Source organism: Triturus cristatus, chromosome 4_1 (assembly GCF_964204655.1).
Source record: "Triturus cristatus chromosome 4_1, aTriCri1.1, whole genome shotgun sequence".
NCBI classification, from domain to species: Eukaryota; Metazoa; Chordata; class Amphibia; order Caudata; family Salamandridae; genus Triturus; species Triturus cristatus.
The window spans coordinates 709,762,933-709,779,073 of NC_140585.1; the positions used below are offsets into that span (position 1 = coordinate 709,762,933).

The 16,141-nt window shown below is 44.0% G+C and overlaps 1 protein-coding gene across 2 annotated transcripts in view; it reads right to left on the reverse strand.

Annotated features, from left to right (window-relative positions):
- The window catches only part of ZNF277 (zinc finger protein 277), a 733,870-nt gene that overhangs the window by 64,063 nt on the left and 653,666 nt on the right, over positions 1–16,141 (reverse strand). For both annotated transcript variants that reach the window (XM_085653187.1, XM_085653186.1), the window contains one exon: positions 15,449–15,491. In XM_085653187.1, coding sequence (XP_085509313.1) covers positions 15,449–15,491 — 43 coding nt within the window. The remainder of the gene's footprint in view (positions 1–15,448; positions 15,492–16,141) is intronic.

Sequence of the window (16,141 nt, forward strand, 5' to 3'; positions counted from 1 at the left end):
TGTAGAGGAGGAGACATAAAAGAAAGAAAAAAACAACAACCAATTTTGTGAAATACGTGACAGCCAGATGAATAAAGCTGTCATGGTAATCTGTATACTCAGGAGGGAGAACAAAATTGAATACATGTTGAAAGCTGCAGAAAAACAAATTGAAAATGGGTAACCAAGAGTACGTCAGCGAAAGACAGCAAACAAGTGCTATTACAGCCAGGTATGAAAGTCCTCACTCGAATTTAACCCGTTAGGTGCCTTCGAGTCAAGCTCAAGGATATATCTAGTCTCCAATCTCCTAAGCATTGCTTCCCTGTCACCACCACGCCTAAGTGGAGGTATCGTATCGATGACAAAGTAGCTAAGGTTCTCTAGGTTACTGTTGTGCTTTTCATCAAAATGCCTGGCTACTGGATAAGAAGCATCATGGTTAATGATGGCTCTCATGTGCTGGAGTATACGTTTGTGTGCCTGCAATTTGGTACTCCCAACATATTGCAGGCCACACGTGCACTCCAGCACATACACTGCAAAATCGGTCTTGCAAGTGAGTTTTTTGGATATTTTACAGGGAATGCAGGAAAAAGGAGAGATGTAGTTGGACGTACTTTTGCCCAATGTACAAGCCTTGCAAGTGGAGCATTTAATGAAGCCCTTGCTGGCCTGCAACCAATTGCTTGCATTGCTCTTGAGCTCCGGACTGCTCTTGACCAGCATGTTGCTCATAGAGCGTGCCTTGCGAAAAGTGATGGCAGGATTCTTCGCTATACTATTGCCAATCACCGGGTCTTGTTGGATCAATGACCAATTTTTCTTTATAATTTTACGCAAGTTGTTGTGCTGGCGACTGTAGGTTACAATCAGTCTAGATGTGTCATCCTGGGCAGAAGCTGGACTGGGGATGCTCTCATGGCTCTTACCTATAGTATTGATACCTAGGATTTGATCCCTGACTAGAGCCCTAGTCCGGGATATTGCCTTATCAAGAATAGTTGGGGAATATCCCCTGGCAAGAAACCTAAGCTTGCTATGTTCCTGAGCAACCCTGCAGTCTTCATCTGTGCTACAGATTCGTTTTATGCGCAGCATCTCCCCATAAGGGATGCTGCGTATAAGATGGTCAGGATGGTGGCTAAGTGCATGCAACACGGTGTTGCCCGCAGTTGCTTTTCGATACAGCTTGGTGTGGAGTCTCCCTTCAGAGATAAAGACCTCCACATCAAGAAAGTTGACTTGATTCTGACTTAAAACAGCTGTAAACTGTAAATTAAGCTGATTCATGTTGATGGCTTGAATAAAGTCACAGGCTGAGGTTTTAGAACCCTTCCAGACCACGAAGAGATCATCAATATAGCGATGCCAGGCAACGATGTTATTAGCCATGACAACACTATATTCCTTATGAAGGACTTGCTCCTCCCACATGCCCATGTGCAAGCACGCGTAGCTTGGGGAAAAGCAAGCCCCCATTGCTACGCCTCTCAGTTGCTGAAATACAATATTCTGAAACAGAAAATAATTATTGTTGAGGCAGATGTTAATCATAGCTGATATCATTTTGCAATGGTCCATCATGTAGATCGGTTCAGTCTTGAGAAAGTGTTCCACCGCCTTAATACCATCTTGGTGATGTATACTGGTATAAAGGGCGGTTACATCCAATGTAATCAGCCAGAAACCCTCCTGCCACTTGATACCACTGATTTTTCTCAGAAAGTCATTGGTGTCCTGTATGTACGAAGGTAATCCCCTCACATATTTCTGTAAGAAAAAGTCAATGTACAATGAGGTCTTTTCCAAAATACTCCCCCTAGCCGAGATGATGGGTCTTCCCGGCGGTTTGGCTGCATTTTTATGTATTTTGGGGATCAGGTAGAAAACCGGCATGATCGGGTGATTGACCTTTAAAAACTTCAATTCCTCAATGCTGAGGAGGCCTGCACTCTTCCAAGCCAACAGCATATTATAGAAGTCATTCCAAGCTGCTTTTACCACCTTCCACTCTGTTCTCTTGTAACAAGCTCTGTCATTTAGGTGTAATAGAGCCTCTTCCACATACAATTGTCTTGGCCATAGCACCACGTTACCTCCTTTGTCCGATTGGCGAACGATGATGTTATCATCCTTTTGTATTTTCTTCATGAGTTGTCCATATCCATGATTCCAATGTTGTTGGGACTGCCGAGCACTGTTGACTGATTTGTGCAATGATTTCAATTGGCAAGTTACTCTTTCATTGAAAATTTCTATGTTATCATGGACCATGATGGGATTGAAAGTGGACTTGGGTTTGAAAGGAGTCACACCTGGTTTGTTGGTAACAGGCAAAGGATCACTTTGTGATGAATCCTGAATTCGACCCTCCTCATGAAGCTCCTGCAGGTCACAAAGGAGATTGAAATCCCCCACAGTTCCTACTGGAGGACTTGAGGAGATGTTTTCACTCAGCGTGGTGCTCATTTTATTTCTGTTCAGTTCGAAAAATTTACGAAGCTTTAGTTTGCGTGTAAATTTATAGATGTCTACGCGGGTTTGCGCGTAATTAAAATTGTCTGCTGGACAGAATGAGAGGCCAAGCGCCAAAATCTTCTCCTCCTTGGAACTCAATTGCATGTCCGTGAGGTTAATGACAGCTAGAGGTGAAACTTCTGGGATCATTGTTTGCGAGTCCATCGCTTCTGTACTCTTTTGCCACTCTGTGGTTTTGGACCGCTGTTGGATCTTGCGGTGTTGCCTACGTTCCCTTCGTTTGACGTTGTTGCGTCTCCTTCTGCTCTCGTGTTCTGCGCCCGTGGTCTTAAAGTATGGCGTCTGTCCTGCCGCAAACAATCCACCTCTTGTGCCATGGTGAGTTTTGTAAACCCCAATTCTTTATTTGTAGAGGTGTGCTCATTTTCCGATTCACTTCCTGGAATAGAGCTTAGATCTGATAGGGAAGATGATATGTGACCCACGGGATTGCTTGACGTGGACATCGTGGCAGATTGGCGCGCTTTTTGTTTGTAGGTGACAAATTTCCTAGCAAATGTAAAAATTTGGCCATTTTGATAGTCAATTTTGTCCCTTTGGAACTTGAAAGCCTTGCGTTTTTTGATGGATTCCTCTTCCTTAGCCAATCGGGTGTGCATTTCCTCACGAAGCCTCTTTTCTGCTTCCGAGGGGCCCAGCTTGCTGATCTGCTCATTTAAATCCTCTATGGTGGTTTGGATTTTTAAGCGGTCACTTTCAGCGTATCTCACTAGAATCCTCAATAGATTAGCAGAGGACTGTAGATTGCATTCCGCCCAATCTGCCAACATTTGAGGGTCAGGATTTTCATAGCTGGGTGCCAGCATAATGCGCAAACCACGTGGTACACGCCCGACTTCCAAGTAGCGCGACAGGGAACGGTGCTCCCACCATTTTGAAGTTTCAATACGCATAGCTTTCTCCAGTTTCTTAAAAAGTTCTTTTAAATCAGCGTTACCCGTTCTCGGGACCTCCTGGGTACTAACCGTCACAGAAACTGTGCCGGGTGAGTCATCAAACATTTCTAATGCCGCCTCCTCGCGGCTTCTCCCAGCGCCGGCAGCCATTGTACTTGGGTTGGGGATAATGTATCAAAGATTCTTTCACCAACACTAAAAAACGCTGAATAGCGGTAGTAGCGTAAGTAAGTTCGCACACTTCTTCACCGGTTCACAATGCCCAAAATCCTCCTACCTTGGCAATTTTCACGGCCGCTTGCTTACGAATCGGCTGGCCACTGGCTTACGGCAGGGGTGGTTGTCGGCTGACCGGGGGCCCTCGCATCTGCTCCGACTAGGCGCTCGTAGAACTTCCGGGTAACCAGAAGGGTGCTTCCTGTTGCTCGGCCCAGACGAAGAAGGGGTCCGTGACACTCCGTAGAAGCAAAGAACGGAGAAATGAATGCCACAAGGAATCGCCTCACCAACCGCACAGCATTCCAGTGCAAGAGACGAACACGGACCCAGAGTAAGTGCTTAGTGGTTTTTATTAAATCGAAAACCCAATAGCTGCCATGACGCGTTTCGGCCTTCCAGAGGCCTTGATCACATGACGCTGTCTCGTGAAGCCAGAGTTTTTAAAGTGCAAGTGCAAAGGTTAATCATGACATCATCACAATAGACATAGAAAACATATATATATATATCTGTTGTGGTGTCCTTTAATTTGGTATTCAAGGGATTATATATGGTATAACAGCTGGCTTCACATGCCATTCAGAGTTTAGCCTAAGACTGCTCTTGTCCATGCTACCACTAGGATAGCTGGTCTATAAGGTTGACTTTACAACCAATCACCATAAGGGTTGTTTGGACTGATATAAGGTGTACACTAGAACTAGTGACATCATACATCAGGCCAACTTCTCACACCCGGACAAGTGGGGAGGCACGGAGTAATCTCGGAAAGGGGCTTTGGGGACGGAAGCCTAGAGCGACGACACTCTGTGTCCAGCGTTGGCCGATGGGCGGGGTGAAGTCAAAGAATGCTTATGCTTCTTCAACTTCTTCTTGTGCATACCTGAACGACGCAAAGATTTCAAATGGGACGAGGAGTATGGGCTCTATGAGCGTTCTTGGGACCTTCTTCTCGAACGAGAGCGACGCGAAGCCGAGCGCCGGGCCTCCAACAGCTTTCAGGATAACTACCGCAAAGCTTTTGGATTCATGGCCTGGCACTCAGGGCACGACTTCGGATCATGGTCGCACTCCAAGCACCAGAGGAACACGAGGTGCGGATCCGTCACGAACATCATCAGATGACAGGATCCGTAGGGCCGGAATTCGGTCCTACGCTGGGACATCTCAACGCCACCAGGAGTTCAAGACTCAGAGAAAAACTTAGACAAAATTTGAAAAAAAAGGGTAGCCAAAAAACAGTTAAGGGGTAGCTCTCGCCAGATCTGCGCTTAGGCTGACACAGAAAAAGAAAGAACTGACGTCAGCAAGTCCGGGGGAAGTCTATGTAGGTCCCGCAACATCATTTCCGACAAGCACGACGTCGATGACCGACGTGTAACCGACTGATTCCACCTACCAATGCGCAGGGGTACACTAATGAAAAATCTCCAGATCCAGACTGACGCCTGGGGGGAATTCTAAGTTAAGGAATCTACAACTTGTAGTCTCTATCAGATATATCCTTATCCTTGCAAATGCTATTTCCAGGGGAGCTCCAATTCCAAAATCCTGGAAGGGTGCTATTGCGATACCAATTTTCAAAAAAGGAGCTAGGTCCCATCCGAGCAATTATAGGCCAACTAGCCTAATAGACCACACGCAAAAGATTTTTAGTCGTTGCATATTATTTAAGATCCAGGATTGGATAGATGAAAACAATATTTTGAGTCCCTTTCAGGCTGGGTTCAGGAAAAGAGTGTCAACTATTGATCAAGTGTATGATCTTTTTGTTAATTTACTGAAAGATGGTTGTAATGGACAAGGGCAACCTCAATGTTGCCTTTGTCGATTCAAAGTCAGCCTTTGACTTAGTCTCCCATTCTAAACTATGGCAAGTACTTAACAACATGGGTATGCCTTCTGATAGTTTGTCTATTGTAGTTTGCTTACATTATATGAATTATGCTAGAATCCGCAGAACAAGATGACAGAGCGCGTCTAGAGGTGCACACCAGGGCTGTGTGCTGGCTCCAACTTTGTTCTCACTATTTTTACGCGACTTTGTATATTGTTTAACTCTACTGCACACTGACGCCCCCTCTCTGGCTGATGTGAAACCCCCATTCTGCTTTCTCCAAATGATACCTTGTTGATCTTCGAGACACCGAGTGGACTTCAAAGACTTCTGAATCACTTTGGTAATTTTTGTCGTACTTGTGTTGGAAATCAACACTGTAAAGACCTGATTGATGTTTTTACATCCACATAGATCATTTAAAGAGAACTTGGTATTTGAGGGAGTGCCTTTAGAGAGGGTCGATTCCTTTGCTTATATGGGTGTTTCTCTGGCTGCTACCATGTCTTGGAGCCCTCATGTCAGTAAAGAGGTGATTCAGCACAAACAGATAGAGGGGGCCATTTCCAAAGAGTACCAAGCCTCCTTCAGTAAATCGATAGCACCGGCCTTTCAGATTTGTGAGGCAAAGGAATTGGGGCGGGCTGTGGGGATTTGCTAACATTGACGGGCTAATCAAATCTGAGAATACATTTCTAAGAGCAATTGCCAATGTATCATCTAGCACTTCCCTTCATCCTTTGACATTGGTTATGGGTGTAAAAAGGGCAGTAGACAAATGAAGATTGCGCCTGCTGCTGTTTTGGCTGCGCCTTTGATCTACTCCTGAGTTAGCCCACTATATCATCGCACTTCAGGATATTATTAAATTAGACCGTTTTCACAAATCCATTGACTTAATTATATTAAACAGTCTCTCATTTCCATTTGTCTAGCCGATCTTTGGGAGAACCCTCTTGGGGTCTCTATCCCTGCCAAAGAATCCCTGAAAAATGCTATTGGTCAGAAACATTGTCTGATGTGGCCCACAAAGCTGCTAATCCTACCCTGACTGGGAATTTCCTTGATTTTAAATCACCTTGTGTTTATGAGCTGTTTTGGACACTGTTACGCACAAATGGACAGGAAGCTGTGCTTTCACTTTAGAGTGGGCACCTTACAGTTAAAATAGTTTACGTCGAAATGGGCGGCCTCTGAATCCCTGGTTTGCTCTGTGGCAAGATCCTTCACGGTAACTCCACCACCAGAACTTATCAATGACCAAATGGACCCATATGAACTAACGGCAACCATAATCGCACCCAACTGAAAAACAATGCCAATTGGTCTGACTTCAAATCCATAACAGAAATTGAAGTCTTCAATTCAAGTGCGAAATTAAAGCCCACTTCACACAGTAAGGATACCCTACCATCCACAATAGTACAAAATCTCAACCACATCAACGCCCCGTTCTGGACAAAAATCATCAATACATCTCTCACCTCGGGCTGTCTACCTGATGCCTTCAAACTAGGACAAATTACACCCATACTCAAAAATCCCAGGGCAGAACCTAATGATCTCAAACTCAGACCTATCTCCAACCTCCCGTTCCTAGCCAAAACTATGGGGAAATGCCTCTTACAACAACTTAACCATCATATAGGGGAATTCAACCTCCAAGACACCTTCCAATCCAGTTTCAGGAAAGGCTGTAGCACAGAAACTGCAATGCTCCATTTCTCAGATGACATCCACAGATCCTTAGATGAAGGAGACGCATGCCTACTTATCCTACTTGACTTATCAGCGGCATTTCATACTGTAAATCACCCAACCTTACTTGAGTCACTGAAGATCCGCTTTGGTATCAATGGCACAGTCTTAAAATGGCTCACATCTTAACTACAACACCGATCGCAACAAATCAAAATCAACTTGTCTCTCTAAACCCACACATGTTACACTTGGTGTGCCACAGGGCTCAATTCTCTCCCCTTTTTAATCTCTTCATGGAACCCCTTACAATCATCCTGAAGAAAGCCGGAATCAAATATAACTAATATGCTGATGACACTCAACTCTATTACAAAATCAAATCACCCAGTGACATCTTACATCTCAACACCACACTGAGCAAGATACAATCTTGGTTTAACTTCAACCACCTAAAGTTAAACCCCGACAAAACAGAAATAATACTGTCCTCCTCTAAAAGTAACCATCTACTAATCCACGACTGGCTCAATGACCTGAATGCACTAAATTGTTCAAAAACTCAGCCAAAGGAGCACTTTACACACTAAAACACCTCAAGAAAATGAAACCATTCGTTCCCTTTGATGATTTCAAGATGGTAGTACAATCCTCTTGTCCTCTCCAAACTGGACTATGGGAATGCCAATCCACCTCACCCTCTTTAAATCAGTTCTAAACATGGCAGCCCAGTTCATATCAGGTATTAAATGGTTTTAACACAACACCAGCCCTCACAATCCTCAACTTGCTTCCAATCGAAGGAAGATGTACTTACAAGACAGCCTGTATCACCCACAAAGCCTTTCACTCACATACCCACAACTATTTAGGCAACAAACTAATGAAAGAAGGAAGAACCAGAACTCTGAGAAGCTCCAACTCACTTCTTCTCGTACCTCCCAAACTACAAAGGAAATCAACCCAGACTCGCTCTTTTTCTGGAAATGCACCCAACATATGGAACTCTCTCCCTAGAGACCTATGATGCAACCCCTCCTTCTCTTGCTTCAAAGGAGACCTAAATCTCCTTTTCCTCAACAAATCCGTTAACACATAAGCAAACTGAACTCTGTTCAAATCTCTCTCCTTCTAGGACTAGACCCTCTGTGACAGACAGTTGTTTGCTGACATCTACTGTCTATTAGATCTTTCTCGTCCTTAACTCATACTGTTCTTATTGCCCGCATACGGTAACCACCACATTGCCTAACAATTTTCTTCATATATATTTATGTTTGTACTAGAATCCAATGTGTCTTACATCATATGCTCAGCGACTTAATTATATTGTGTTTTTCACGATTATGTAAAGCGCTCTGATACATTCGGGTCTAGCTAGCGCTATATAAAACCTATAAATAATAATAACAACAACATAGTGAGGAAAAAATACAAACCCACACTAGATATCTCAAATGTGGTTTTCTGCCAAACTGTAGCACCTGAAAGCAGGTATGTGACCCCATTTTCCACGCTGAGTTCTCAGAGGCAATTCTGTTGATTACCTCAAGAATATAATAATAGCCCAGGGCTGTTTATAGCTAGAGTAGCAGAACATCTTCAAAAGTTTGAAGACCAGTTATTGGCCTATGTTGATGACATATTTGACGGATGATGACCTTTCAGTACACTTGACGAGAATAGATGGCATAGTTCTAGGATCTGCTCACACGGGCTACAAATATAAGACTGTCCACCTCAATGTCCTGTTTCTGGGATACAAGCTGGCAAGTGAAGGCAAAAGCTTTGTGAGACATTTCTTAGAGAAGTGTGTGCTTCTACAGCATCCACAGCATACAAAGAGGGACATGGGAAGTTTGGGTGTGACCCTGTGGTATTCCTCACCTTACCATCCAGAGGGAAATTCGGTAGTGGAGAGGAAAAACAGTTTTAAATAGCTAGGGTACTAGGCTCAGGTCGCAGTTGGGTCCATCACCTAAGTGGGGTGCAGAGGGCTTTGACCAATCTACCTAGAAATTCCCTGGGTGGTCGGACTCTGTATCAGATCCCATTTGGGATTCAAATGTGGGTCTCAGACCTCGACAGTCCCAGCACAGTGGCAGCTGAAACACCATTTGATATACACAAACATTTGGCTGTTTTACAGGAACGGTTTTTGGGACGAACAAAGCAATGTCCAAGTAAAACGCACCACAACTGGTGAAGTGTGGGAAGTGCCAACAGCTCTCAATTGGATCCCAAAGGTTGGGGATCTGGTCAGAGATAAAATAGTGGACACAAATGAATTCAGGCCATCCTACAGTGCACCTGTCCTGGCTGTTGAAGGTACAAGAACTGTGCTTCTTCCGCCTCTTGCCTGCCGCAGAAACGAGAGATTTGTCTCCAGTGATTTGATCAAACCACACTATGTGGCCGATTCTCAACAATAAGCTGCGTGGGCTCCTGGGAAGTTTTTGCCTCCTCTCACCACCATACAGGAAGTTCAAATTGAAGCATTAACCACTGATGAAGTCTCCTTTCCCCAGCGGGGGATAGCAGTACTCAACAATGAAGAATCACTTCTACCTGCTAAATCGACAACTACCATACAGTTGGCTTGTACTGAAACACAGATTTCAATTTGGAATCCTGACACAAATTCTGTTTATGTCAATGTACCACAGATCGAGTCACCTTTCAATTCTCCTTGGGGAGTCAGGGCTGTCATGTTCGGAAGTTGCCCAATCCATTTATTACCTTTTCAGGTTTAGGGGTGCTTATGCTGGCACTGTGAGCTAGCAGGACTTTATGCCAACATGTCCTGAGGGCGAGCATGGAATCAGTCTGGCACAACCCCAACGTTTATGGTGCTCAACAAACGCACAGTTCCTACTAAGAAAGTAGAAGCCATATAACAGCGCCATGAGGGGGGGGAAATGGAATGGAGGGAAATAAGTAGAGTAGAAAAGTGCAGATGAGTACTCCAAGTCCCCCTGAGATTGTAAACATGTTGTAATCCCTGCTAATAAAGGGACAGGGGTGTCTGAGCTGAGTTCTAGGAGTGCAAGTATGTGGGAGCTGGTGGTTGGAGTGAATCGGCAAAGATGGATTGCTGAGTTGACAAATCCCTGGTTTGTGGTACTCTAAGCTGCCAACCCCAATTAGCTCCCTTGCCAACTTTCATCAGTGCTCAACACTTTGGATCGATCAAGCCCTATGCTTTTGCCTTCAAGAAGACTAGGTGTGATGCTGTTTCGAGCGCCCAGCAAGCTGTTGCTTATGGAAGGGGAGGAGAGAAGACTATGCCCTGCAGATTTCAGATGCAAAGCTTTTAAAGCTCTAGCAAGCATTAATTAAAGGAGCTAAATAGCATCTACCCCACCTGGAAAGTGTGGACAAGCACATTTGTAGAAGAAAGCATTACAAAAAATATTATCAATACTACCAAGTTTTGGCGAAGATCTTTAGAACATTCTCAGAACTTGATTAACCCCTATTCTAGTCCGGTACAATATTATAGCTTCCACTTTCTAACTACATCTGGATATAGTTCATTTTCAATTTCTGAGATTTCATGAAACGTATTCCTAGCTTAATCCATTCTGAATTGTGCACCCCTTTGATTAGGCTTCCCATTTTAACCAGTGGGTATTTGTCTTAAAATGCTAACACTTTATGTCCTCACCTTGGTTCTTCATCTCCCTTTTCATACATTCCCTGCCCCATTAGTCTACAAAAAGCATTAATGGAGCTTGTACTCATGCCACTGATAAAAGCAACTTACCTACTATTCTTCGTCTGTGTAGATTTTTTTTGGGCTACTGAATGTATGTAGCCCCCATTGTGGCCAGTGGGTTTTCCATATCTCCCCCTTCTACTCCAAAAACTGTAGCTCAGAAAAACGGGCGCCCAAAAGAAATTCAAGATGACAAGGCTGAACAAAAGAACACGACAAAAGAAAATAGAGAAATTCCAATTTATGAAAGATTTTTCAATGTGGGCGGACCATGTTATTACTTCCCAAAATTAAAGTAGTTTTCTTTTTTCTTGTTCTCGGCACATCTCACTTTGCAGAGTTGGAATTCGAAATATTTGACTGTTAATAAACTTTATCATATTTCCATATAGCATCTCATGTTGCTAGCACTCTCTGGGCGCTACCCCATCTACATGTGAACATTGTTTTCCCTACTGATGGCAAAAAGAAAATGGCAGTATACAATAAAAACTAAAACAGAGACCCTCTGGGTCTGCACCTATGGTTATTAAAAGGATAAATCTATCAAAGGGGTCAGAAATTGAGACTCTTAAAGCTAGGCGGCAGATTCACATGTCACGCTGTTGTTACTTTATAGTCACTTAAGATGGGGACATGGAAAGAGGGGTCATTTGATGAACTCGACCTTGAGTATGAAGATGGAAGTGAAACATGGCCAACTGGGAAGGTTGACTTTTCCTCAGTTGTCGCATTCCCAAGTGCCAGGCAGGAGCTTGCATCTTGATGCAGGGCAGCCCTGCCAAGTGACATGCATTAGAGGAAAGACTAACGCATTCTAGTGCTGGTGTCCCCATCACCGCACTAAAATTATTAGTCACCCATTAATGCTTATCCGATTTTCAGATACCATGAGGCACTTCCACATGCAGGTTACTTCTTTGCTGCCAGCCTGGCCTCATTGATACGGTGATCATTATGTCACTGATACATTGTATTTCTGCAGCACAGCAACAACACAGCATCGAAAACTGCTGTGGTTAGGGTCACCTCTTTGTGATTCGGATCCTGGGCGGTGCCAGCAGGGGCGTAGCATGGTCAGTATGACTGGAGGGGTGTTAGCTTCAGATTTCCCAACAATCACACTGGGATATCTTGTTAAAAAAAAATACATTATATGAGAAGCAAGACAGGAGATGGGGCTTAAAAGGAAGCGGAAAAAGAGTGGTGGGCGAATTGTTAGGGGTACTTAAAACACAATATTTTTCAAACTAATCAACATGCTTAAGGCCTACAAGAGAGTGTTTGCGCCGCGCGTGTGTTTTTGTCATTGTAGGCATGTAAAAATTCCAGGTCAAATCCGACACTTCACCATATGCGACTTAAAGTGCCTGCCTGTCCCAAACTATTTACTACAGAAATGCATTTTTTAGGGGAGTGTAACACACCCCCTGAAGCTATGCCCTTGCGCGCCAGGCACAGTCAGTGATAGTAGTTAACGTGTTTGGTCCAAACAAACAGCAAGCTGGGGTGTCTGTTTTAAGGCCTGCCGCATGTGCCACAGTTGGTCACAGGCGATCGCTTCAGCAAGGGCTGCATTTTTCAAAACAGACTTTGCCCCCTGACTGCTAGACAAGTGGCATGCAACCCCTCTGTGAACTGTGTGGTGGTCGAATGGGGCTTCTGAAAAGTCGTTCAGTTTACTACTAAATGATGTTACAGGATGGCTGCTTCCTCCAGCCGGTAAAACGTACTTTATTTTTTAAAGCCAAAGTTCAATGTCCAGGTATGGATAAACCTTATTCCTTTGTCCAGCCATTTCATTTCAACCGGCCCTGCCAGGCTCGATTGTGCTTAGATTAACCCTTGATTTCTTGGTCTCTGGTATATTCTCAGAAGCAGTTGAAGCTTCCCTTCGGAGTCACAAGCATGGCCTGGGCTTTATACTATAACCTGCTTCGATTTGTTCTTATTCTCTGCAGGACATTGTCTTTCTTTCTCTAGTTAATGAACTTGAGAAACAGTTTCTGTACTGTCAGAAAGCGCTTGCTGTATGCACAGTAGAATGGTTAACAGGGTACCCCACTGAGCTCTTCCTCTCTGGGTGCTTACCTGCCCTTGTAATGCTCTCTAAAGAACCAATGCCAGCCACAGATCTTGGGGGAACTCACAACCACTATGAGCTCCAGTTACCCTTAAGAGCTGTGTTTGTAGCCGCTTCAGACCCACCCGTGCTCTGGGCCACGTGTCTGAGGGTTCTACAACATGACTAAGCGCTACAGTGCCAGCCAGGCGCTGCACATGATGGTTTTCCATTGTCGCGATGAGAGCTATCGCCTGGCTCTCCCCCCACAGCCTACTGTGGTCCAATAAATATTCCTGTATCCAGGCTGGCATATGTGCGGGGAGCAGGGGCTGGGGCCTGGCTGTCGGACTCCAGTCACACTGTGCCCGAGCTCTCTCGGACAGCTCAGGAGCCTCCAACCCCAGGGATACGACGAAAGACTGTGCAGTGCAGCACACACCAGGTAGCCAGCCCTGTGCCAGGCCCTTTTCAGCATACAAGTGGAATCCCAGCTTGCTGCAGGACAGAATCTCCAAGGAACCTGAACGTATGCCCCCAGCCACCAGCAAGAGGCCTGCTTTTCAGCTACCATAATCGGTACTGCCCGCTGCAGCCCGGTGGTCCCCTCACCTAGCCTGGTGAACACTCTCCCCATGCCAGGAGGTGCTTCTGGTGGCATAGTCAGGAATGTGCAGCAATTTGTAGTTCACTCAGGAGGAATCAATGGGGTGATGTCTCTGTTAGTGGGGGCAGGTCACTCACTCATCTCTGCAGCATGCGAATTAACCCACTAGACTTCTTGTATAGGATATTGTACTGACAGCCAGAGGCATGTTTTTTTTCCCACTCTAATTCAGATGCACCATCCACGAGTAATGTTTTGTCAGGCTGCGCGTCTGCCTGATGCCCTCTGCACATTTCCTTATGAGAGGGCAGGTACATAATACACATCTTTTAAACAGTCATAGGCTAATATGACCCAGCCGCCTGTTCTTTTGTTAAAATAGAAAGTGTCTGTTTTCATACTGCCAAAAACAAAAACCTTTTAACAAAAGTAGATTAAAAACCGAAAGATCAAAGGACACCTTCCTCCCATTGAATTAAAAAATATCCCTCTGGAAACTTACAGTTCATCTTTAATGACTGTAAATGGTATGTCTTAATTATAATAAATGATGTTTAGCAATCTCCAGTTCCATGCAGCTGTAAAAACCAAGCTGATAGCATACCATGAAATCCCATGAAATAGAACTGGATGCTCCTAGGAGTCCATGCACTAAAGTTGCAGCCCATGTGTTACACCTATTATATCTTAACTTAGTTTTACAAACACAGAATACTGGCTTTACCGGATGATCAGGGGCAGTAGGTTAGCGACCTTCCATTTCAGGGTTTTGCAGCAGTTTCAAGATCATTTTTGAGCGTGTTATTGTTTAAACGGCACGATTTCTGATATCTATCTTCTTTTCCTCTGTTTTAATTGCTTGGTGTTATTCGCAAGACAGTGTCACTCTATGTGTCACTCATTTGACAGTTGAATGTCCCTCAGAAGTCCACTGAAAACATGGAAATGTGAATGTCACACATAAGCAATCTGAAAACTTGGCAGCTATGGCGGAGTCCTCTTTATCCTACCTGCTGACTGGGAAGCTGCAATCGAAGTGGGTGGCCTCAAGAGGCCATGTGAACAGAAGCTCTCAATCTGGATCTCTTCCCTAAAGAGCCAATAATCCTTAATCTTAAGGACCCCTACGCTCTCTACTACTCACTGTCCCATGAGACATCCTACTGCCGCAAGACGCTCTCTACTACTCACTGTCCCATGAAACATCCCACTGCCGCAAGACGCTCTCTACTACTCACTGTCCCATGAGACATCCGACTGCCGCAAGATGCTCTCTACTACTCACCGTCCCATGAGACATCCGACTGCCGCAAGGGCAACCATGTCACGACTCACTGAGCAAATTAATTCAGCCAAATGCAACATCAATCAAATTGTCACTGAGACCAACAAGAAAGGCACATACAATTATATTTCATTCACATTCCTGGTTGCTCCTTGTGTTTCAATAGACTGACAAGAGTTCTGCAACAGAGGTGACGTCATCCCTAAGAAGTCCTTAAGTACTGGTAAAAGTAGGCTTAGGTTTAATGAATGAAACCGTAGCGCTTGACCTATGCTATTTGAAGGAACTGGTGCCTTGAGTTTCACAGCTCCCATGAACGTTTCATAGAGTAATGAACCTAGCACAAGGGGAACTCCAAGAGGTCGACAAGGGACTTAACAGTGAATGGCAAACATAAAAACTATGATTGTCATAGCAGCATTAATAGGCATTAAAATCGGTTCAAGAAAACGGCTTTTTCTTAGGTGTTATGCAAGACAAAGAAAGACATCTTTAAACAGTAAAATGGTATGCAACGCTCTAAGCAAAGTCAATTTAATTTTATTCTATACAAATGTGTTATGGAACGGAATTAATGTTATTCTTAACTGAGCTCTTTCTACTTACCGAGGTCTGATTTCATTTTGAGAAGGTCAAATCCATGTAGATCCTAAGGAAAGTATAAACTTTAATACTAAACAAAATAACAATTGCATTTACATATAAAGCGTCGTGAAAGGGGCAAATACTATTAGTTCAAAGAGAACGCTAAATGAAGAAAGTACGGAGATAAAGGGCCACATCTGGGCTCTTCAATTCGTTTTACTAAAGCGCAATGAACTTTAAAATGGAACTTGAAAATACTTTAGTGTAAATGTTCTTTCTACCAACTCAGGTTTCTGCAGGATGTATATTTACTGTGATGGCAATAATCAACCCAGCTGCCTTACACCCACCTGGAAAAACAAAATGATTTGCTAGGGCATCAGACGGCGGCCACGTCAGCAAGATTGTTAAACCAAAGTAATATTATAAAACCAGCAATGCAACCATTCCAACGTGCACCAAAACATGACTTGCACCATTCGAAACAAAAAACATTTATTATGAGTGAATCTGTAAATTTCCGACAATTACTCGTGGTTCAGAGAGTTCCGCACTTTTTCCGGTAAATACCAGCAGGTCAAACTTGACATTTACATGGTGCAAGGTCTGGTAAATACTGGGACATGCGGATTTTGGTATGTAAAGCAGCAAAAGCTGCATGTTTTTATACATTTCACTAGGGAAAACTCATCGTAAGTGCTATTTATTGCATCG